Raw genomic sequence first — 25300 nt, 5'->3', positions numbered from 1 at the left:
ATTCTCTTAAGTCTGAGTATTTTCTGAGTATAGACGAGTGTATTCTCATAATCTCTAACATCGCTTCTAGCTTTGAGATCTCAGCTCCCCCATGGAGCCTTACTGGAGACCAGCCCCCACAAGGCAGCTCCTCTCTAAGGATCCATTTTACTAAGAGTGAATTCACAATCCCTTCATCGCTCCCTGGCTTTCAGTATGTGAGTCTTCTCTCACTCACTGGACTGGACTACTCCAAGTAGGACCCAGGCATTCACTGAATGAATGAATCAATGAATGAATTTACAAATATACAAATGTGCTCAGATCTGGGCTGGGCACTAGAAAGAGAACTGCAGATGGTCATTGTGAATCTCAATTAAGATCATGGAAATCAAAGCTCTTTGCAAATCTTTGGCTAAATGGCTGTTAGCTATTGGTGGCCTCCAGTCACTCAATAAATGTGGCCTAGGCACCTGGCCAAGCATTGTGTTAAGCATGGGATATAAAGAAAAGCAAAAACTCTCTCCTCAAAGACTACAGTGTCTTGCACATAGTAGGAGCTTAATAAATGTTATAAATGTTGGCTGACTGATTGAATGTTGACTGATATTCTGGGTGATGTAAAAAAAGGTACCAATGAAAATTTAATAGGATTAACTTTTTAAAAATCCAAGATGTTCCAAAATCATTTTTTCTTCAAAATGCTCTAGGATTTCATTAGTATTTTTCAAAAAATAAAGTGTTCTATAAGCTAGAGTGATGAAATTTCATTCATGTCACTTGTAGATGCCATGGATGTGCCCACAACAAGCCAACTTGGCCAGCCAAACAGGGGACTTCCTGCTTACCTGAGAGTTGACCAGGCGAAAGGTCGTCTTCTGTCCCACATCCTGCTGAAATTTTCTTGTGGGTGCCCCATTAAATCTCATGATGGCATCATGACTGTCTGTAAATCACAGGAAGATGGAAGAGAAATCTGAGTAAGCGAAAGCGATAGAGGAAGAGAGCCAGAACCGGCAGGAGCATGGAGACCCTGGAAGGACTCCAAGAATGCTACAGACAGAAAGTACCAAAGACTGAAGTGGCTTAGGATCAGAAACTTAAAGCCACATTTTACAGATAAACCTAGAGACCAAGTGATTTATCCAAAGTCAAACAGCCTGGGGCAGAGCTTGGGCTCTGGAGTCAAGTGACCTGAGTTCAAATCCATTCTCAGACACTTGACACTAGCTGCAGGACCCAGGACAAGTCACTTAACAGCACAGTCTCACAAAAACAAAGGCAAACAGGGGTGGCTAAGTGGCACAGTGGATAAAGCACTGGCCCTGGAGTCAGGAGGACCTGAGTTCAAATCCGGTCTCAGACACTTAATAATGACCCAGCTGTGTGGCCTTGGGCAAGCCACTTCACCCCATTTGCCTTGCAAAAACCTAAAAAAAAAAAAATCAAAGGCAGACAACTGGTTAGAAGCAAAGCAAGGACGACTAAAACTCAGAGCCACTGACTGACTTTTCATTCTAACATCTCAGAGCTGAAAAATACGTTTCTTGCTTTTTTTTTTAGAAAACTATTTCTTAAAAGATTTACATGAATTGATACTGAGCAAAAGGAGCAAAACCAAGAGAACATTGCTCAGATTAACAACAACACTGCAGATGCTCAACTTTGACAGATGCAGCTCCTCTTAGCAGTTCAGAGACCTCGGACAACCCTGGCAGACCTGTTATGTACATCACCACCCATATACAGAGGGAAAACCAGAACAAAACAACAAATCCCAGCACAGAATCTGAATAGATGCTATGTTCACCTTTTTTGTTTTTGTTGTTTGTTTGCTTGTTTATTTGTTTGTTTTTGTTTTTGGCAAGGCAATGGGGTGAAGTGACTTGCCCAGGGTCACACAGCTGGGTCATTATTAAGTGTCTGAGGCCCTATTTGAACTCAGGTCCTCCTGACTCCAGGGCTGGTGCTCTATCCACTGTGTCACATAGCTGCTGCCCCCATATGTTCACAGTTTTTAAAAACTTTTCTTATTTTTTCTTTCCTATCTTATGATTTTCTTTCTTTTCCCTTGGTCCTAATTCCTTGTACACAAAACAACGACTCTGGAGGCATGTTGAATGTGGGGGTAAATGTACAATTTTTACTGGACTGCTTGCTGATGGGGGGAGTGGCAGAAAGGAGGGTGATAGAAAAGTGTAACTTATGAAGATGCAGGTGGGATGAATGTTCAAAGATTTTCGTGTCTGTAGTTGGAAAAATAAAAATAAAATATCCAAAAAAAAGCAAACTATACCTTAAAATAAAATCCCTGAATTCAGTAAAAATTAAGGTAACATCACCATTTAAAAGTAATTAATGAATTGGAGTAATAGAGAGTAGTTGCTGATTAGAGAAATGCAAATTAAAATAAATCTGGTGAATCTGATAGGAAAGGAAAATAACAAGTGTTGGAGAGGATGTGGAAAAACAGGTATATTGATAGATTGTTGGTGGAGTTGTGAACTGATGCGATCAATCTGGAGAGCAATTTGGAGTTACTCCCAAAGGGCCATAAAACTGGATATCCTTTGGCCTCCTACTACTACATCTCAAAGAGATCAAAGAAAAAGGAAAAGAACCTTCATTGGTAAAAAAAAAAAAAATATTTATAGCAAATCTCTATGAAGAGGGGAAAAAAATGGACATTGAGGGGACACCCATCAATGGGGGAATGGCTGAACAAGTTGTGTTCTATGATTGCGATGGGAACAGTACTCTAAGTGATGAGCAGGATGCTTACAGAAAAACATGAAAAGAATTACATTGACTGATACAAAGTGGAATGAGAAGAATCAGGAGAACGATGTACACAGTAGCAACAAAAATGTACGACGACCAGCTGTGAATGATGCAGCTATTCTTGGCAATCTAACCAAGATAATTCTGAAAGGCTTTTAATGAAAAATGTTATCCACTTCCAGAGAAAGAGTTGATGGAGTTTGAATACAGACTGAAGCACATTTTTTTTTCGCTTTTTTTTTTATTCTTGACTTGTTTGTTTATTTTAGCCTGTACTTTCTTTTGCAACATGGCTAACATGGAAGTGTTTTGCATGACAGAACATGTATAATCTATATCAAACTGCCTTCTCAAGGAGGGGATTAGAAGGAAGGGAGAAAAAGTATGGAATTCAAAGAATTTTTTAAATGAATTTTTAAAATTTGTTAAAAGTAACTGAGAAAAAATTAAATGTTTAACAAAAAGGAGGTAAAGTAAGGTGAGCATAATGAGGAAACAATATAAACACAATGACAACGACACTAAAATTAGAAAGGATAATAGCAACAAAACAATGCAAATAAAATATAGCAAAATTAGTAACGACTAGCTTGTTCCCAGTGAGGAGATAGGTCTTTGCAGAGGTAAGGGGCTAGGGGTGTGGAATATTGCATAAAATACAATTATTTTTGGATATGTTGGTTAGTTTTGCTTAAGTTTCTTCCTGTTTTTCAATTCTCTTATAAGAGGAAGTGTTTTATTTTGCTAAAAGAAGAGGAAGTTGCTAAATAACAAAGGGATTGGTTCAGTTAACCTTCAATTGATAATATTTCTAACCTTGGGCAAATCCTTAAATTTTTCTGGGCTTCTGTTTCTTCATTTGCAAAATGAAGGGGGTTGGCCTAGACACCTCCAAGGTCCATTCCAGTTCTAGATCCATGATCCTGTTTATTTGGCAATTAAAACCCTTCGCAACTGGGCTTAAACCAACCTTTCTAGCTTTAATAAACATGATTTCCCTTCTCATATATCTGCTTCAGCCAAAGTGTTCTTCCTGCCATTCCTCCATCTCTCATCTCCATACCTTTGTACTGGCCATCTCCCATCCCTGCAATTTACTTCTTCATCTCGGCCTTTTAGAATAAATTGTTTCCTTTAAAGATTAATTCAAGGATCACGTGAGGTCTTCCCTGACCCTTCCACCACTGGAGCCTTTTTTCCCTCAAAAGAATTCGCTTGTAGATATTTTGCTTATCATTTTACATCTCCATGTTGACTTTGACTCCGCTATGTCCATCATAGGAAGGGCTGTTCAGGTTTTTCCTCTATTATCTCAGACCGGTCTAGTGACTAACAAATAGAAAGTAATCAGTTTGTTGATCTTTTGCAAAATAAATCCAACTGGAACTAGTCCTGTGACTCTTGTCTCTACCTCCAGAGGTTGAAGGTGCCTCCATCCCCAGCACTGGGACAAAGTCCAGGAAGTAGATATTCTCTTTCTACAGGGAAAGCTGGTTGGATTCCTAGGCCCACGGACCACTCTGACCCGAGAGTTCATCTGGGAAAGAGGTGAGGAAGAGGAGACCAGCAAGAGGGAATGGCTTGCCCAAAGTAAGGTGAGTGATAGCGATGGAATTTGAACTGAAGTCCTCCTTTAAGCAGTTTCTTTCTTCTGTTCCATCATTGCTTATGCCCAACTCAATGAACAATGCTGGGAAAAGAAGGCTTCAAACTGCATCCAACAAGACAGGGAAATCTTCTCTGAATCACAAACTCTTCCCCAGTAACAACAATTATCTCATTGACTTGGTCAATTGTTTCAATGTTTCTGCCTCTTTATTGGGGTTTTCTTGGCAGAGATACTGAAGGGGTTGGCCATTTCCTTCTCCAGTTTGTCTGATGAACAGGGAAATGGAGACAAACAGGGTGAAGTAACTTGTCCAGGGTCACACAACTACTAAGTCTGTCTGGGGTCACATTTGAACCCATGAACATAAGTCTTCCTGACTCCAGGATTGAAACTCTATTATGAGGTAACTAGCTGCCCATCTACCATTTTTACAACCTACTATAGCCTGTCAGTTTTTTCCTGTTCCCTTTCACATTTTTACCACCCACATTCAGGAAGGTGATAAACAATCACATAAAATCTTTAATAATCTCATCATTCTCCCTGAAGAGTTGGCATTATGTCAGATAGCTGAGACCTGGGAGCCATGTGGAGCAGACCTGGTGGGGCAGACCTGGCCTAATCTCAGGTTTTGATCAGATTGAAGCCGAGTCTTTTGTTTTAATTCACATACCTGCCCATAGGCAACAATACAGGCAGACCCCAGTCTTTGAAAGGTAAATTAACAATCTCCCTTCACATTCTTGTAGAATCCAAACACCCCATATTCCCCACATATCACACTCTAGCTGTGTGATCCTAGGCAAGTCCCTTAATCTCTCAATGCTCCAGGCAACTTGCTAAGACTCTATGTTTGAGAGCAGTGCATGGTGGGGGGGGGGGGGGATTACCACCTCTTGGGGTTCCCTGGATCAAGGGATTTGCAGGGTCAGTCCTTCAGATTCTGTCCGTTCCCTCCACTGCCTGATGGATGTTCCTAAAGGATGAGTCTTATCCTTTCATTCCCCTTCCTTCCACTGCCTGATGGATGTTCCTAAAGGATGAGTCTTATCCTTTCATTCCCCTCCTCAATAATTCTCAAAGAAATCCCCATGGCTATTGAAAGAAGTTCAGCCTTCTTAGCAAGTGTCTCCATCCTGCAAGATTCTAACTACAATCACGAATCATTATTTGGTGGCCTCATAGACATAAAGATTACTTCTCCCACTAAGGGATCATGAGCCAAGGTAAGGACCAGAGAGCTCCTCCATCCATACTTGTGGCCTCATCAAGGCCCCAAGAAACCAAATGAAGAAACAGGATTGGAAGGATCAGCTTCAATGAGTTTCTCATTCCCAGTCTCCTGCCTCCCTGATGCCCCATTTGGACATCCATTCTCAGTCATTTACCTCCACAGCCCCAGCATGGCTTCCTTCTACCACCATCTTTGCTTTTCCTCCTTGTCCTCGCCATTATGTCTTTCATCCTAAACATCCTCGCTTTGGGTCCAAGCCAGTCCCTACTACCAAGGTGACAATCTGATAAACTTACATGCTAATAGGCTAAGGGGGAACATTGTAGTCTCCTCAGAGACACACAAGGGGATCAAAAAGGCCTTCTAGAGACAAAGATAAAAGACTATTTCATCTTTCTGTGGTATTGTAATAACTCCTGTGAATTGTTTAATATCTACATCTATCAATATCTATCATTTCCTCAGTCATCAAACTCTTTTATGACTCATTTTGTAACCAGACTGTTATTTCACTAGTCTAAGGTACATGGGTAGGGAAGACTCCCTCCCTCACTCTGGGGTGCTCCTGTTTTAAATTAGCATCTTAGACTGTAGCCTGGTTGGGGGGGGGGGCACCTCTTCTGGAAAGGCAGCTGGAACTTAAGGATCTGGGCTTCAAGCTCTCACTTTTACCCTTTTTGTATTAGCCTAACAGACCCCACAAAACAATGAAGCAAATTATTTCTTAGTTTCTTCATCTGAAATCTTAGTGAAATAAAGCTTGTTATACAAATACCCTTCATTTTGCAGTTTTCAGAAACACATCAAAGGGAGTATTGGCTAGGTCAATTGGTACAACAAACTTACTGAGGTACTGGCTAAGCAACAAAAAAAAGAGATACAAAAGCAAAAACTCTGGTTTCTAGTTTCTAGAAGCTTACACTCTACTGGGAGAGATGACCTGTCAATAATTAGGGCCATACAAGATCTACATGGAATACAGAGAAGGGAAGATAGAGAGGAAGCTCTTGCAGGGATGGGGACTAGGAAAAACCACCCCAAGCAAAGTGGGACCTCAGCTGAGTCTTGAAGGAAGTCAAAGTATAGGTCTTGTCCTCAGGAAGACTTCATTTTCTTTCTTTCTTTTCTTTTTTTTTTTTGATTTTGTAAGGCAGTGGGGTTAAGTGACTTGCCCAAGGTCACACAGCTAGGTAATGATTAAGCGTCTGAGGTCACATTTGAACTGAGGTCCTCCTGACTCTGGGGTCGGTGCTCTATCCACTGAGCCACCTAGCTGCTCCAAGACTTCATTCATTTTCAAGCCCACTTCTATTGAATACTAGTTCTGTGACTTCAAGCAAACAATGCAACCTCTCTATGCCCTAGTCTCTTTATCTAAAAATTGAGGAGGTTGGACTATATGACCAACCATGAAGGTCACTTCAAGGTCAACATCTATGATCATAGATCATACCCCGCCATCATAAAGAAAAAACAAAAACCCACAAAAACTAGTTAATGATCATACAAAACTTGTCAGAGAGCCAGCAAACTCTACCTCATAAAGTATGAGATATGGAAGAGACCATCCAGAGCTTTGGGTCCAAAAGTCTCATTTTATACAGCAAGAAACTCTGTCTAGAGAACTGAAATCAGTTGCCCACGCTGACCCAGTTCATTGATGGCAAACCTGGAATGAGTGATGGTCAGGATTAGAACTCTAATTGCCTTTCCATTCCCCTGGTCTCCCAAGGCAATCACTTATAATGAAGGGGAGAAAATGGCTGGGGAAGGGGAGGAAGGGGAAGTTCAGTAAAACTCACCAATATTGGAAAAACTCTGACAAGAATATGTTGTATTCTACACCCATAGTCCCCCACCTTGGCAAAGAGGCAAGGATAGATGCTTTCTCATACCTCTACTTTGAGGCTAAGCTTGGTCATTAGCACTTCACAGCATTTTAATAAATAAAAATTCATTTGCAAAATAAAACAACTTAAAGATTGCTTCTCATCTCTTGAAAGATGGATTCCAAGTGCACCAAGATGCAGGCATTGCTCGATGTCTTCAGTGTCTTCATTTATTTTGCTTGCCTGTTGTTCTGTGTTACAAGGGCAGCCTTCTACATCGGGTGGGGGGCAGTATTATTGAGTTGTGATATTAAGGAAAAAACACTATCAATCAACCATTAAAATACACAGAAGAAAAACCAAGAGATTCCAAGGGATACAAAGGGGCATTTTTATTACTATCTTGTTATCTAACATTTTTTCTTTGTTTTTATTAAGAAGCTGATGTGCATGAAAATTTCCATAAACAAAGAAACAGAGGAACAAACTTATGAAAAAAATGACTACCTGCTGAAGAGTTTTTGTTTTTAGACACATATGAAACTTACCATTTACACCTCCCTCCCTTACACCTCTCTGTACGCCTTACTGAGGTTTCTTCTGATCTCTACTTAATAAAAACATTCTTTGCTGAACATATATCTTCTAAAAACAAATTGCCCATAACCAGAGAACACAGTTGCCTAAACAAGTCCATTTGGTGGGAGAGATTATTTGTAGGTTGGAATATTTGTGTTTACTAATGAATGTTAAATTCATAATCCATTTTTGTAACTCATCTTGTAAACTATGTCTGCTGGGGAAAGGGTGGGGGAGGGGAGTGATTGAATCATCTCTATTGAGCAAGGATCCCAAATGAGGCCCATTTTTTTCCCTTCTTTGTGCTGGGAAAGCTGTTTTCCTGGCTTCCCATTTAGAAAGGAAAAAGAGACATATGACATCACCACTGTTCTATTACCTCCCTGGCCTTGCGGCGCTCCCCCACCCCCAACTCCACATCTTCCTCCTTCTAAGATCATAATTTCCCCATTCACTATTTGCCTTGGCTTGATTCATTTCAATGAGTGATGAAAAACACGCCCACTGGAAATAAGACATTGGGTAAAACCAGACCCTCTCTGTTGAATGCCTTCTCTCACTGCCATGGAAGACCTTGGGTGTTTCATTTCTCTTACTAATAGCCAAATGCCTCTTCCAGAATGAAGTAAGGGAGGGTATAGTCTAGCAGATGTAGAGTTGGACTGGGAAGAGACCTGGTTCAAATATGCCTCAGACACTTAGGAGCAATTGAATATTGAAGTCATTTAAAAACTCTTGGTCTCAGTTTCCTCATCTGTACAATGAAGGGGTTGGGCTGGCTGACCCTAACGCTCCCTTTGAGCTAGGTCAAATGCAATGATCCACAATGCTGAAGATTTCAGGGAAAACAACCTGACTTTTCTAGGCAGTTCTAGTCTTGCCTCAAATCGCACCTTCTTCAAGAAGCCTTTCCCAATCTCGGTGGAGCCTAGTGCCTTCCCTCTGTGATTATCTTCTACTCCTATTTCTCTATCTTGTCTGAACAGAGTCATTTTTAGTGGATTGTGAGCTCCTTGAGAGTGGGCAGGGACTGTTTTGCCTTTCTTTGTATTCCCAGCCCTGGTACCCAATAGGTGCTTAATAAGTGCATGTTGACTTGATCTGACTTCTCTTGTGTAATTTTCTATCCAGGGAGCCAGATCTCAGATACCAGTTTTGCCTCAACTGTTTGCTTCTCTGCCTTTTCCATTTGGGTCCTGGAGGTTGAGAGTTGGAGATACCTGTGCCATCACCCATTCCAACTCCAGGAAACCAAAGCCCAGAGAAAACAAGTGACTTGTCTGAGATCCCAGGCCTTAGTAGCAGAGTCAAGCTTAGAACCCTGTTTCGTGGACCATCAAATGGGCCAATGCCTCCCCAATGCCTCCAAGGCCCACTGCTGCCATTTGCAAACCTCCATCCCCACTTGTCAAGACTCACCTATTTCTCTGCCCAAGGATGAAGCCTTCAAGGATCCAGCAGACGACACCACTGCACATGAGTTCAACTGCCCGAAGTTATCTCTGATACTCTTCTGGGGCAGGTGGCGTTCCCATTCAGAAGTGTTGAAGGGGAAGTCTGTCGCCTTTATCATGGTCACCTTGACGCGGCTTGCAAGTTGGCATAGCAAGGCATTGACGCTGAGCTTCTTCAACTGACGCTTCCCTTTAAAGGTCACATTATATTTGTTCATGTGCAAATAGTTCTTCCTGACCTTCTGCAAGCGGGGAGGAAGGTTCTTGGAGGAGCTGTCCTCATCCCAGACCTTGACATTGGACTTCTGAGCATGGGGTCTGTCTTGGGCACCATTTGGAGCACCACTCCCTTTTGGAGAGGCCAGCACTGTTGTCTTTGGAGCCAATCCCCTAGCCAAAAATTGCAGGTTCCTGGGCAGCTGGAAGTTTTTTGATTCCAATTTCAGGGAAACAGAGTACCCTTTCTTTGATTCATTCCACAGACAGATGGTGAAGAACAGGAGGAAGGCCAAGAGCCCATATATAATCTTTTTGAGGAAGTTGATATGGACCATACTGATGCATACAGTGGCCCCGAAGGCAGGGTAAGAAATCAGTCCTAGAAGTTGGAGAAGGAAAAAAATAATAAAAAGATATTCTTAGTCACACAGGAACCATCTGTCACCAAAATAAATCTTGACTGGTCTTTCACCCCTTATAAAGTAATCAGGGAAGAAATGACTGACGATGTCAACCTCAGACTTGCGAGGGAGGGAGAAAAGTGGGAAGGGGAGAGTCATTGGGAAGTGATAGAGATGCAAAAACTATGAGAACACCAATAAAAACATTAAGAAACTACACAGAGGGTGGCTAGGTGGTGTAGTGGAAAGAGCACCAACCCTGGAGTCAATAGTACCTGAGTTCAAATCCAGCCTCAGACACTTTACCTAGTTGTGTGGCCTTGGGCAAGCCACTTAACCCCATTGCTGTGCAAAAAAAAAAAAAACCTAAAAAAAAAGATACTACACAAAAAGAAAAAAAACCCCCAAAAATTTAGAAGGGGATATAGACCAAAGAAATCAGGGTAATTCGGTTACTTTGTTTTACCAATTATATTTCATTGATATATTTTGTTTATATGTTCACTAGGTTTTCTCCCATATCTCTTCCTCTCCCTCTTCTCAGAGGGACATCCCTTTTATCAAAGAATTTTTTTTTTAAAAGAAAGGAAACAGGGCAGCTAGGTGGCGCAGTGGATAAAGCACTGGCCTTGGAGTCAGGAGTACCTGGGTTCAAATCCAGCCTCAGACACTTAATAATTACCTAGCCATGTGGACTTGGGAAAGCCACATAACCCCATCTGCCTTGCAAAAAAAAAAACTAAAAAAAAAAGGAAAAGATTAAACAATCAGCAATGTTATTTAATGTAAAAAAAACTGACAAGATATGTATCATTCTACATCTGTGGATCTGCAAAGGGTAGGGAGGTGAGAGAGGGCATCTTGTCTGATCTCTTCTTTAGGATCAAATTTTTTCTTTGTAATTTTTCACTGTTCTTTTTTAATTGTTTTGCATGGTTGGGCTCATTTACATTGCTATGGTCATTAGAGATACTGTATTCTCTAATTGCATTAAATTTAATATATACTTTTACAGAGAAAAAGAAAAAAAGATTCCATTAATAGAATTCATCACCTTGTCTGACAGTCTCCTTTTTGTTCATCTCTATAATAACTGAAATATTAATATTTTAATGGCTGCAATGTTAAAAAGCACTTTTTGAAAGAGGAAAATATATGACTATTGAAGCTTGCCATCTAGTTCTGCATGTAGCCTATGGGACTAGTGTTGGGCACTTCTAATTCTACTGAGGTGTGGTCCAATGGAGAGAGCACCGGTCCTGGAGTCAAGAGGACCTGAGTTCAAATCTAGACATTTAATATGTATGAGCTATGTGTCCTTGGCTAACTCACACCCAGGGCCATCTCCAGTTGTCTTGACCTAGGCCATTGCAGCCAGATGACTCCAGAAGAGAAAGTGAGGCTGGTGACTTAGCACAACCCCCCATCCCCACCCCACCATGTGTTTGTCATGACATCACCTTCCTGACTTCAGGACTTCTTCAAGAAGGAAGGCCAAACAACAAACAACAATCAGTGGTATCAGATGACTGATGAGGGAGTTTTTGACTTTGAAATTCTCTGCTTCTCTGGTTAGCTATTGGGCACTGGCTTTGGGATCACAAACGATCTTGAGCTTCAGTGTCCTCGTGTATAAAATGAGGGCATTGGCCCAGAGGATCTCTGAGGTCCCTGCCAACTCCAGATCAATGGATCCGTGATCCTGTGACCACAAAGAGCTTTTGGAACCAGGGAAACAGCCCCTCATAAAGGTAAGGAGGTAATGATTAGGGATAAAATTGAAAAAGAATTGAGACTGGATCTTCCAAAGCTCTGGTAAATAGAATTGCTTTCTAAGAGGGCCCCTCCCTTGTATTATTGTATAGGGGGGAAGTTCCTTCCACACTTGGCTGATGAGCCCAGTCATTTTACCAACCTGGGTTTCTTCCCCTTCCTTTTCTTCTTTGAAGGAATGGCAGGATGGGGGGGGGGGGGGGGACTGCATGGGAAATGTATATTGTAGCAAAAAAAATGTTTTTGGTAAATAAAAGAGGGGGAAGCCAGGTCATACAGTGGCTAGAGCACCGGCCCTGAAGTCAGGAAGATCTAGATTCGAAACTTGACAATTACTAGTTGTGTGACCCTGGGCAAGTCATTTAACCCCAAATATCTCTCAAAAATAAATGATGAATGAATGAGAGTCTCTTGCTGTCAGTGCTGGCACAAACCATTGAATCAATATGATGGCCTTGAACCACCTCCCTGGAAACTGGAATGGCATTTGATTTTTTCTATATTTGTTGTGCAATTGGTTAAGAGCTCTGAGTACTTTGAACTCAAACAATGTCCAGGATCTTTAGCCAGGGTGGCACCTTTGGCACTCTGCTAAAACACAGTGAATCCAAGTGGTGACTACTGGGCTTTCTCAGGCCTCCAGGGAGGTCCCATCCTTGAACTGGGAATGTCTGATGGAAGGAAACTTCTCCCAGTCCTCCTCTCCCTAGCACTTTCCTCCCCTCTACTGACAATCTCCAAATTATCCTATCTGAATCTCATTTTTGTAATGCTTTTGCATTTTATCTCCCCATTAGACTAGGAGTTCTTGGAGGGCAGAAAATGTCTTTGGCATTTTTCGCATCCCCAGCTCTTAAGACAGTGCCCAGTGTATTGTTGTTCAGTCAATTCAATTGTGCCTGACTCTTCAAGACCCTGTTGAAGGTTTTCTGGGCAGATAATAGAGTTGTTTGCCATTTTCTTCTCCAGCTCAACTGAAAGATGAGGAAACTGAGGCAGAGTGGAATGACTTGCCCAGGGTCGCCCAGCTAGGGCGAGGTTGGAGGTCAGGTTGGAACTCAGAGAGGCATCCTCCCAACTTCAGACCTAGCTCTTTCTGGGACCACCTAAGCTGTCCAGCACGTAGTAAGGGCTTCCTAAATGCTAGATGAATGACTGAGTGATAAGAATGAACTTGAGGGTCTCTAAGGTCCCTTCCAGTTCCAGATGCAGGATCCTCTAACTTCTCTGGGCCTCAGTTTCCTCATCTATAAGATGAAGGGGTTGAGGCAGGCAGCTTCTCAGTCACCTGACAACCATTTACTGCCTGCATTACCTTGGGGAAAAGACCCCCTCATCTCAGTTACCTCTCTTATAAAATAACTGGCCTGTCAGGGTCTTCTGGCACTAAAGCCATGATCTTTCATCCTAAATAGGCATCATAAGGCTATAGACCCCTAGGGGTAAACCATGAACTGTGATACCAACACAGAGCAATAGAATATTCTCATCACCATTATCACCATGATAAACCTCCATCTCTCTAACACTGTATGACCCCAAAGGGTAAAGGGAATCTGGGCAGGGAGTTTATGCTACCTCTTGGAAGCTGGTGGAAATCTTTATTTCTAATTTTAAAAAGGCAACATGGTATGGTGGGGAAAAGAACAGACTAGAACTCTATGGGTTCTTAAGTTTCCCCTAACTTCTAAAACTCCCACTCCTACACCAAGAACAAAGGAGGGTCAAAATTCCTGAGGTGTGCCAGACAAAGAGACACCCCAGGAAAGGAGAACAGAGGTTGTCTGGGGGAGCATTTCCCTGGTGGAGAAGCTGAATGAGTATGCTACGAATATGGTCAGGTGTGTTCTCACTTGGGAAAATGAGATAAAGGAGTGAAAACAAAAAAGGAAGAGAAGATTGTTCTTAGGAAGCTGTGAAATTCTGTTAGAGGAAATCTTTCAGCTCAACCCAGAGAATTCGGGAGTTCTAGAGTGGTCTTAACAATAAAAGGGTGCCCTACCCAAAGGATTACCACTGGAATTCCGGGAGAAAGCCAGGCAGTTGATGAGGGTCAAGAAGCAGACCCTAATCTAAGAGTGGATTAAGGGAAAGGCTGCATCTCCCTTCTGCAAACCCCAAACCCACCTGTCCATTACCTGCTGGTTAAAGCCCCCAGACCAGTAGCAACATGTTCACATCCTCAGGAATGGGCAGGGTTTTCTTGGGAGAAGGTGGCCTCCCCATCTGGGCCTAACCATAAAGTATCTGCAAAGGGACACAAGCAGAGGAAAGTGCCCTTGTGGGCTGTCCTGTCACTGCCCCTAGGAGGGGGCCTGGGAGGGGGCAACAATTGCCTGCCCCAACTCTCAGACCAGGGTTAAACATTAACAGCACCTCCAGATGGTCTCTAGGCTTCGGATCATCCAGAAGGACAGAATTGGCTTCTGGCATACTCCCATCAGCTGGGGGACTGATGCAATATAGAGGACTAGTCCGTCAACTGCATTCCCACAGATACATGGAGAAGAACAGCAAGGGGGGCTGGGGGAGGCCAGCAAACCAACCAACCAATTGTCAAAGTCTTGATATTTTAGCTGACGTTCCACACCCAGGATCTCCCATCTCTCAAGGAAGTAGATGAGGTGGCTCCATATAGCAAAAACTGAACCCAAAAGAAATAATGGGAAGGGAAGTCTCAGTCTATCTAGGCTTCAATGTACCTGAGGTAGGGGCAGAGACAAAGGGACGCCTGGGGACACACAGCCAGGAAATGGCCCTCCAGCCTTTCTGACCTAAGTCCACTGTTCTATCCACTAAGCCTCATTGCCTCCCCAAAAGTCACCTTACCATGTGAAAGCCAAGGGAGATTTTAGAATAAGGCCCTGGGTTCAAGGAGAGAAAGCATTGTGTCTTGGAGACCTGAATGAAAGCAGCCTGAGGCCTAAGCACAGCCAGTGGGGGGACAGACCCCAAAATGGTGGATTTTCTTAGGTCAAAGAGCCAGGACTTTGGGACCAGTGTAGCTATATGTTAAGGGAAACTTAAAACTGGCATCTCCTTTGGATGGTCTTCCCTCAGTCCAACCATATACATCGATTAAGAGACATCCTAAAGGGTGAAACTATATGGACATATGAAATAAATATAATCATGATTGCAAATTCTATTATATAGAAATATATACATATATCATGAAATAAATGAAATACATAAAATAAATATGGGATATTGCAGGGAGAGAGGCACAAGGAGCTGGGCTGATCAGAGGGGAAACTGAGGCCCTGAAGATAACTAGTCCAAGGTCCCAGCTTAGAACCCACTTAAAGAGATCAGAGACCTAGATCTGGAAGGAAGTCATCTAGTTCAAACTCCAAGCCCTAGAAAGCTGTGACTACACCACAGGATTTGAACGCAGGCCGTTGATGCTGGAGCCTGTGGTTAGGTGCGGTCCAGTTGGTGAGCATCCTTCAGAACAACAGGGCCTCCAGGAGCGCCCCCAGTTCTGCAGATGAGGGCAAAGCTGGGAAGAGGGAAACAGGACCCTCACCTCAAATACTTGGGCAAAGTAAGTTGATTGCTATTTTTACTATTAGTAGGAGTAGCAACAGTATCACAAACCATTAAATAATTAATAATTTAATAATAATTAATAATAAACAATTAAAATAAAATAAGATAAAATAAAAATGCTATGACAATAACACTAGCTATAATAATGATAAGCACAGTGTGTGGGGGCACTTTCAGGTTTGCAAAACTTCCAATATTTGATTTCATTGCATCCTCCTCACAAAACTCCTGTGAGATCCTCTTATTAATTGCATTTACAGAAAAAGAAAGGAAGGCAAATGAAGGTTAAGTGAATAGAGCACCAGGCTCAGAGTCGGAAAGAACTAAATTCAAATCTGGCTTCAGACACTTCCTAGTTGTTGGATCTGGGCAAGTCACTTCATCCTTTAGCCTCAGTTTCCTCATGTGTAAAATGAAAAGAAGAAAACAGCAAACCACTCCAGTATTTTTGGCAAGAAAACTCCAAATGGAGTCAGGAAGAGCCAGATATGACTGAAATGACTGAACAACATTGAACCCTTGCCTAGGGTCACATAAGGCAAATTTAGCTAGCAAATATTTCAGAGAAGACTCAACTGAGGACTTGCAGATTCACTGCCCCATCACTATTAATGCAAATTCAGTTACCATTCCTCTGTAGCAGTTAATTATGACATCTTATGAGTCTTGGGTTCAACCACACTAGAATGGCTTCCAGGACGGTCCAGATGCCACAGGGCATCTGTTGTCTGAAGCCCAGCCAATGCAAGCAGAAACAGTAAGAGGCACTGGGATCCAGAAACAGACAAAGCTCCCAAAAATGACCCTTGCTGGGCAATGCAGATAGAATTGCCTCTCTCCCCTTCCCCAGGTTGGCATTCATCAAAGGGGTTTTCTTAGCCATCATCTCATCACCACCACCTCTACCCCCTTTACTTATCCATTAACCTCTTTCTAGAAAGATTAACATAGCAAATCTGAGTAGAGAGAACATGATATATAGAGATATCTGTAACTATATATAATATATAAATCTATGTCTACCTATAAATCTATATATATAGCCAGATACTGATCTCAATTAATAAATATATACAGTAGTTAGGAACCTGGACCTGAAGTCAAGATGACTCCAGGTTCAAATCCCATCTCAGATCCTCTGTGACCTTAAGCTAGTCAGTCGTTTATTCTATTATATTTTATAGAGAGCTTCAACTCCAGCCTCTGACACTTCTCATATCCATAACTTTGGACAAGTCATTTTCTACCCCTGGGCCTCAGTTTCCCTGGGATGTAGACAAAGAGAGGCAACAAATCAAGGCTAAATCCCAGGGTTATGAGATAATGTAAGTGCTGTAGGAATTCCAAAGGGTTCAAGTTCGCTCAGGATGGGGAGGCAGAGGGAGGGGTCCCCCCTCCCTAACTTCCTTCTGTCTCCCTCATTAGACCGAGGTTCCCGTCTCCAGTCCCACACAACCCAGAGGTCTTGTACCCTCTGTGTATTCTGTATATATCTTATGGGAACTGGTTTATTATTCATTACCTCTCCTGTGTGAGTTCCTCCAGTGGAGGGACATTGGGTGCCTTTCTTTCTATCTCTCCCCTCTATCCCGCACCCCACACTAAGCACACAGTAGGTGCTTAATAAATGAATGTTGATCCACAGACTGAGAGATCCAATCCTTTAATAGGCATGTTGTCTAGAAGAGAGTTATTTGGATATGGGCTGGACTGGGCAGTTTCTGAGGTGCTCCTCAGCTCTGAGATTTGTGAGTCTGAAATAAGGGAGAGGAGACAAAAGGGGCTAAGAATTCAAGTGTTTCTGGACCACCTACAAACTCTTTCTAGCTAAAACTGAGCAACTTTTGTCCACTGCCCAAGGAGTCACTATGCTTCTGGAGAAACTGAGCTGCATGAACCCCAAAAGAACTTGAGGCTACAGCCAGGGGCTCCTTCATAAGTCAGATGAATGAGGGGGCTGCATTGCCTTGTCACGGGCCCCAGAGTCCTTTCAGAGGTTATTATAAACCTCCAAGTCTTAGTGTGGGCAAACACAAGCAAACAGAACAGGCTTCCAAATTCCCTTCCCAGCTTCTCTGACCCTATGATGAGTCCGTGTGCATTTGGATCTTCAATGGGTGAGAACAAAGGACAAGGTCAAATGGAAATGAGGAGGAATCTGGGCACAGTGTGTGTCATTATATATAGCATCTCTCATCTGACTGGCTGGAGCACCCCACTGCCACTCCAAAGCAGGAAACGGTCAAAAATAAACGTGAGGGCTTGCCAGGAAAGTTTCATTGAAGTAAAACAGACAAAAAACGCCTTGTAACCTTCTGAGCCAGCAAACACTTAGACTTAACACTTAACAAACATGGAGAGTCATCAGTCAAGAATGTTGGACATAGAGAACTGCAGAGGAAGGAGAAAGGAGATTACCATTGAGATCCTCATATTGCAGTGGAAAAATAAGAGATGATCAAAGATCAAGCAAGGTGAATCCTCTGTACAAATTCCAAGAGAGACAAGACTTGATTTAACAACCCCTGAATTTCACCCCACCCCTCACCCCTTGTGAGGGTTAGAATTATCCAATCTGCAAGCAAAACCACTGAGGCAGAGCTTTGAGTCAATAGCATTTTATGAAAGGGTCCACAGTCTCCTATAATCGAGTAGACCTTGGATCTTCCTCATGATCTGAGATGCCCCCTTCTTCCTGGACCTTGTTTTCATAGGGTTTGATGCCCTAATATTCAAAAGTGGCATGGCAAAATGTAGAAATTCATTGACTGATGGACTCTGCTGGGTTGGACACAGAATTGGAGCAGAACAGGATGGAGACCTCTATCAGCATTCTCATGGTTGAGCACGAGAGCCTCATAACTTGGCAAAGAAGAAGTGAGCGTTATATTAAAAGTCTGAGGCTCACTGTAAGAACCTACCTACCTCTATAGGATTTATGTAGAACAGCAAACTGATCAATATTCATTGGAAGAGTAGGGATCCAAGTAACACAAAGCAAGGAAGTGGCCAAGTCTCACTGAGTCAAGGAGGATCCCCTACATATACAGGCACAGGTGTACCCACATACACTCATTCACACACCCACACACCCACACACACACACACACACATATGCACAACCATTCTCACACTCATATATTCATACACACACATACTCACATTCTCTCTCTGTCTCTCTCTGTGTCTCTGTCTCTCTTTCTCTCTCTCCCACACACACAAAGGGGTTCCTTAATAACAGATTCTGCTGTGGCTGGTCCACATCACACAGGACACCTCCAGGTATCCCTGGCCTGAAGAGGTGACTAGTCATACAATCAACCCACCCTCCACCACTTACAATGAGTCAGGTAAAAATGGTAAAATGGCATGGTTGACACCCTGAAGGTCTCTCTAAAGAACTTTCAATTGAGAGTACAACATGGGAGACCCTGGTCCAGGACCACCCAGCCTGCCCTGCCCTCTTTGAGAGTAAGGCAGAGCAGAAACACTCAAAGGAAACTTGAGATGTCCAAATTTAGAGACACCCCCCGCCAGGTGTTCACCTGGACTATTTGTACCAGTCCTGTGGTCGAGCATCCAAAGCTTATATTAGTCTGATCAGCCACAGTCAGACACTCTATAACTTGTCTCTACCATAGTGATGTAATGTTGATCTTCTTTGATATCTAAGAATAAGAACCAACCCACCAACCAATGGTGTGTCATTCCCTGGGGAAGCAAAGACAGAAGAGAATGATTTCCTGCCCTCTGGGTGTTTACCTTTTAACAAGAGGTGCAACATTTACACAGAAATAAACTGTTATATAAATATAACACCAGGGTCCCACCATATCCTTGGAGGGCAGGCCCATGGAATTAATCCATCTAAAAGGATTTTAGGCTCTGCAGACTGATGATGATAAGGCTGGCTCCCTTTTGGGACAGGGTAGGGAAGGGCTGATCACAAGGGAGGGGCTGGCCTTGAGACATCAACTTCTCCCTCCAGGAGGGGCCCCCCATGAGGCTGCCATTGCCTTCCTTGAAATCCTAACACTTTGCATTAGTATGACACCTGTTGTGGAGTCATTTCAGTTGTGTCCCACTCTCTGACCCCCTTTGGGGTTTTCCTGGCAGAGTTCCTGAAGGGATTTGTGGCCAGGACCTTCTCCTGCTCATTTGACAGGAGAGGAAACTGGGGCAGACAGGGTGAAGTGACTCCTGGCTCCAGGCCTGGGGCTCTCCCCATTCTCCACCAGACATCTAGCTGCAAGATCACAGCATCCTCAATTCAGAGTCCATCTAGCCCACCCTCATTTTACAAGCAAGGAAATTGAGACCAAGGAAGAGGAAATATCTTGCCCACAGTCACAGGGAGATTGAGCATTAGAGGTGAGAGAGAACCTGGTTGCTTTGACACCAAAATGAGGCCCTTTTCTCTGGGACACCACCCTCTCAGGTGGGACTGGGCTGATATTGAGCTTATAGAAGGACCCAGTTAGGAAGATGTAAGACCTCATGAAGCCCCTGAGCTAGTGTGGCAGCAATCTCATGGGTTAGTCACCCAAAGCGTGCTGCACAGCTCCCCCTTTCCTTATGGAATTGGGCAACCACCTGCTGTCCTAACTCCCACCCCTTTTTCCCAACACTTGAGACCCAACTTATCAGGGTCTGACTAACTCAGATTTTTCTTTCTTTTTTGGCCACTCAATTCACTCACTCAGCTAAGAGTGTTGCAACAATCAGGTCAAGTGGATGTGTGTGATGTGATGACTGGAACAGTGTGGGTCAATAAAGGTCTCCATAAATATTTGCTATTGCTGATGGGAATTGCAGTTTAGGGATGGGCAAATCTGACCTCTCAAAGAGCAGCTTCATGGGTCACAGACCACATTCACAAGTCTTAGGGGGAGCTAGGTCTACTTAGGTACTAATAAAAATGCTCGCTTCTAGTCATCAATCCTGCTTCTTCCTTTTGGATCAAATAAATGGATGCCTCTTTCCTCAAAAGAGCTCTTTAAATTCTTGAATTAATTTAATTAGACCAAAAATGTAATTTTTTTTTGCTTTTGTTTGATATTTTAATATCTTATTTACTTTTTAAAACATTTTTGAGTTCCAGATTCTTTCCCTTCTTCCTTCCCTGCTCCCCCCTTTCTTAGAAGGCAAGGTTATACATGTGCAATTATGAATTACATTTCCATATTAGTCATCTTGTAGAAGAAGGCTTGAATAAAAGAAATATGAAAAAGTAAAAAATAGCATGTTTCAGTCTGCATTCAATCCACATCACTTCTCTCTCTCTGGAAGCAGATGGTGTGCTTCATCATTAGCCCTTTGCAATTGTCTTGGACCATTGTATTGCTGAGAACAACTAAGTCATTCACAGACCTTCACTGAACAATATTGCTATTACTGTGTACAGCATTTTCCTAGTTCACTTCACTATGCATCAGTTCATGCAAGTCTTTCCAGGATTTTCATCCTACTTCATTTCTAATAGCACAATAATATTCCAAAGTGTGTTTAGCCATTCCCCAATTGATGGTCATCTCTTTGATTTCCAATTCTAAGCCACCACAAAAAGAGCTGCTATAAGTATCTTTCCACAAATAGGTTCTTTTCTATTTTTTGGATGTTTTTAGAAAACAGACCTAATAATGATATTGCCCTCTGGCATAATTCCAAATTGCTCTCCAGGATGGTTGGATCAGTTCATAACTCCACCAACAATGCATTGTTTTCACATATATTCTCCATCATCCAACATTTTCCTTTTCTATTATATGAGCCAATCTGATAGGTGTGAGGTGGTACCTCAGAGTTGATTTAATTTGCATTTCTCTGATCAATAGTGGTTTGGAGCATTTTTTTCTTGTGAGTATAGGATTTTTTGTCTGAAAACTGCCTATCCATATTCTTTGTCCATTTATCAATTAGATAATGACTTGTATTTTTATAAACTTGACTCAAGTTATCTACTTTTTTGAGACATAAGGCCTTTATCAGAGATATCTGTTAAAAAAATTTTCTCAGTTTCTTGCTTTCATTATAATTTTGCTTGCACTGGTTTTGTTTCTTCAAAATCTATTTAATTTAATATAATCATGATGATGTCTTTTACACTTTATATTGCTTTCTATATCTTCTTTGGTACTAAATTCTCTAATTTGGAGAATTGGAACTCAAAAATTCGGAAATCTGACAAATGAACTATTCCATCCACCTCTCTCTCTCTCTCTCTCTCTCTCTCTGTTTTTTTACAAGGCAATGGGATTAAGTGACTTACCTAAGGTCACACAGCTAGGTAAGTATTATGTGTCTGAGGCCTAATTTGAACTCAGATCTTCATGACTCCAGGGTCAGTGCTCAATCCACTGTACTACCTAGATGCTCCCTCTATGCTCTCTTAATTTGCTCACAGTATTACCTTTATGTACATTCATTTTGATCTTATCCAATCTCCTCCCTCCCTTTTCTTCCAGTGCAATTTTCTTTTTCCTCCTTTTATTGGGGGGAAGAGACATTATCCTATCAAAGGTCACTTTATATACACAGCCTCTGTCTATACTCCCAATTATTCTTATCTCACCACTTGGAAATATAAACAGTTCAACTTTATTGAATTTCTTATGTTTTCTCTTCCTTGTTTCTTTTTTACTTTTTTATATTTCCCATGAGTCTTGTATGAAGTCAAACTTATTTGCTCTATTTAATTTAAAAATTAGGATTACTTGAAAGTCCTTTATGTCATTAAACATCCAATTTCCCCCCCTTCAAAGACTTTACTAAATTTCATGGGTGATTTTTTAATTTTAATCCTAATTCCTTTGCCTTTTAGCTTATCATATTTTTTTCTTTTTCTTTTTTTGCAAGGCAGTGGGGTTAAGTGACATGCCCAAGACCACACAACTAGGTAATTACTGTATCTGAGGCCGGTTTGAACTCAGGTACTCCTGATTCCAGGGTCGGTGCTCTATCCATTGTGCTACCTAGCCACCCCAGTATATCATATTCTAATCCTTCAGACTCTTCAATGTGCAACTGCCAAATAATATAATTCTGAATGTAGCTCCATGATATTTGCATTGTTTCTTTTCTGGCTGTTTATGGTACTTTCTCCTTGATCTGTGAGCTCTGGAATTTGGCTACAATACTCCTGGGAATTTTCATTTTGGATCTCTTTCAGGTGATAATTAGTGGATTCTTTCAATTTTTATTTTGTCTTCTTGTTCTACTATATCAGGGCAGTTTGATAAATTAAAATTTAAAAAAAGAAATTAATTTTTTCCAGTTACATTTTGTTTCTAACATTCATTTTTTGCTAGATTTTATGTTCCACATTTTTCTACCTCCCTTCTTCCCTTCCCTCCCTATGATAGTAAGCAATCTGATATAAGTTATGTTCTTTGATAATTTTTTCAATGAGGTTGTCAGGCTTTTTCCTTATCATGACTCGCAGATAGTCCAATAATTCTAATATTATCCTTCCTGAATCTATTTTTTCGATCACTTGTTTTTCCAATGAGAAATTTCTTATTTTCTTTTTTTTTTTTTTAGATTTTTCAAGGCAATGGGGTTAAGTGGCTTGCCCAAGACCACATGGCTAGGTAATTATTAAGTGTCTGAGGTCGGATTTGAACCCAGGTACTCCTGACTCCAAGGCCGGTGCTCTATTCACTGCACCACCTAGCTGCCCCTCATATTTTCTTCTTTATAGTTTTTGTTTATCACATCTTGATGTCTCAAAGTCATTAGCTTCTACTTGCTCAGTTCTAATTTTAAAGGAATTTTTTTTCAGTAAGCTTTTGTACTTCCTTTTCCATTTGGTCAATTCTCTTTTAAGGAGCTTTTCCCCCTTGGTAAAATTTTTTTTATATTTTTCCCATACTATTGACTTTGTTTCATGATTCTCTGGCATTACTCTCATTTATTTTCCAATTGTTCTTCTACTCCTCTAATTTGCTTTTTAAGTTCTCCCAGCCATTCTTTTTGGACCTGAGACTAAATAACATTTTTCTTTGAAGACTTCTCATTGACCTCTTTGTCTTTCACTATTGCCTTCTTTTAAGATGAACTTCTATGAATAAGTTTTGTTTTATTTGCTCAACTTTTTCTCTGTGTGCGTGCGTGTGTGTGTGTGTGTGTGTGTGTGTGTGTGTGTATGTGTGTCTTAGTGTTTTTGTGACGGTTGGGCTCTGAAAAACCTGAAAAGTCTTGCATGAACTGATGCATAATGAAGTGAACAGAACCAGGAGAATGTTGTATACATTCTCATTATGATGAGGAACTATTCTCAGCAATACAATGGTCCAAAGATTATCTCAAAGAATTAATAATGTAGCAAAATATCCACCCTCAGAAAAAAAGAATAGATATTGATTGAATTCAAACTGAGGGAAGCTATCTTTTACTTGCATTTTTTTCTTTTATTCAAGGCTGTTTGTACAAATGCCTGATATGGAAATGTTACACATAATTGGTATGTATACCCTATATCTGATTGCTTACTGTCTCAGGAAGCCTAGAGGGGAAGGGAGAGAAGGAGGAAAAGAATTTGGAACTCAAAAATTTAACTAAAAATGCTAAAAAAAAAAAAATTAGGAAAAAAAAAGAGTTAAGTTCTGATTTTACACTGTCCCAAACTTTTTATTCAGAAACTCAGGTTCTTACTGCTGGCCTTCACTGACCTTAAGGGCTTAACCCAGGGGTGGGGAATCTGTTTTCTGTCAAGTATTATTTGGATATTTGTTAACATCATTCGCAGGTCATACAAAATTATCAACTTAAATTACCAATCTTAAATGTTAAAAAGTTCCTAGATTTATTGAATTTCAAGTCCTGCCTACAGTTGCTTTATATGACCTGTGGGTTGGAGGTTCCCTGCCCCTGGCTTAGCTGTTTGCTTTCTCAGGAGGGTGGCCTTCCCTGCTGGCTTCTGGTAAGGGGTAGGGTCTCCTTGTTGGCCTCCCTAGAGTGAGGAGTTTTGCTGCTCAGTGGTAACAGTCTTTCCAGTGACAGACACTGGATGAGGGATCTTGCTCCTGGTCTGCTCCAGGGTTCTGATGTTGGGTTGCTATGGAAACAGGGCCTCTCTGCCAGGAGGCCCTAGGAACCAAGTCTTGGGGTGCTCGTCAGCAAGGGAGTGGTAGCTCATGCTGGAGCCTGGCTAGGTAGCACAGCCTGCTCACTTGCCCCGCCGGGGGCTCCTGACTTGCAGGGGGGCAGGGTATCCTGGGTGGATTGCCCCAGGCTTGGAACCCTGCTGCAGGCCCCTTGCTGTGAGGCTGGCTGCTGCTGGTAAGACCCCAGGGACACAGAGCTTTCCTGCAGTTGCTCCTAAGTCAATTTTGAGGTTGTTTTATAGTTGTGTGGAGGGGAATTTGGGAGAGTTTCAGAGGGTTCCTTCTTTACTCTGCCATCTTGGCCCCCAAAGTCTCTGTTTTTTTGTTTTTAAATGACATTCATTCCTTGGTATTTCTACCCATCTCCCTCCTTCCGAGAACTATCCTCAGAACCAAACTGCTTTAATGGAAAGGATGCTGGATTTAGATTCACCAAGGACCAGGGTTCAAGTCCATCCTCTTGTGACAAGTCCTCTCAGGGCCTTATGAGGTCCTTCTCTGAGGTCCTTTAAAAGCTTGCTAAAGTTTTTAAAACTTCTATTTCTGATCAAAAGCTGCTTTTTCTAATCAAGATTTACAAGTCCTCCCCCTATAAACCTGGAGGTCGGGTGAATTCACCTTGTCTTCCCTAACTGCACCAGGCAATCATCCTTCCCTGTGAGTCCGCCCTTTGTGGACCATCTTAAAGAAGACGGAAGTTCCGTTGGGTTCTCTAGAAGAGCCTCGGACAGGTTCCTGCGCCCGGGACATTACTTTATGGTCTGCAAAATGCTCATGAAAGCGAGG

At 41.9% G+C, this 25300-nt stretch overlaps 1 protein-coding gene across 4 annotated transcripts in view; it reads right to left on the bottom strand.

The window, feature by feature from the left end:
- Positions 1-25300, bottom strand: part of ST6GAL1 (ST6 beta-galactoside alpha-2,6-sialyltransferase 1) — a 92131-nt gene that overhangs the window by 16106 nt on the left and 50725 nt on the right. For 2 of the 4 annotated variants that reach the window (XM_074189536.1, XM_074189534.1), the window contains exons 2-3: positions 9431-10063; positions 828-925 (exon numbers count right to left, since the gene is read on the bottom strand). In XM_074189536.1, the coding sequence (XP_074045637.1) occupies positions 828-925; positions 9431-10019 (687 nt within the window). In that variant the 5' untranslated portion in view covers positions 10020-10063. Of the gene's footprint in view, positions 1-827; positions 926-9430; positions 10064-13985; positions 14211-25300 lie in introns of those variants that run through there. The other 2 variants (XM_074189537.1, XM_074189535.1) reach the window with 2 other exon arrangements.

This window comes from Macrotis lagotis, chromosome 5 (assembly GCF_037893015.1).
Source record: "Macrotis lagotis isolate mMagLag1 chromosome 5, bilby.v1.9.chrom.fasta, whole genome shotgun sequence".
In the NCBI taxonomy this organism is placed as follows: Eukaryota; Metazoa; Chordata; class Mammalia; order Peramelemorphia; family Peramelidae; genus Macrotis; species Macrotis lagotis.
The sequence above is the reverse complement of the archived record's forward strand: the minus strand, read 5'-3'. Positions and strand labels throughout refer to the sequence as shown.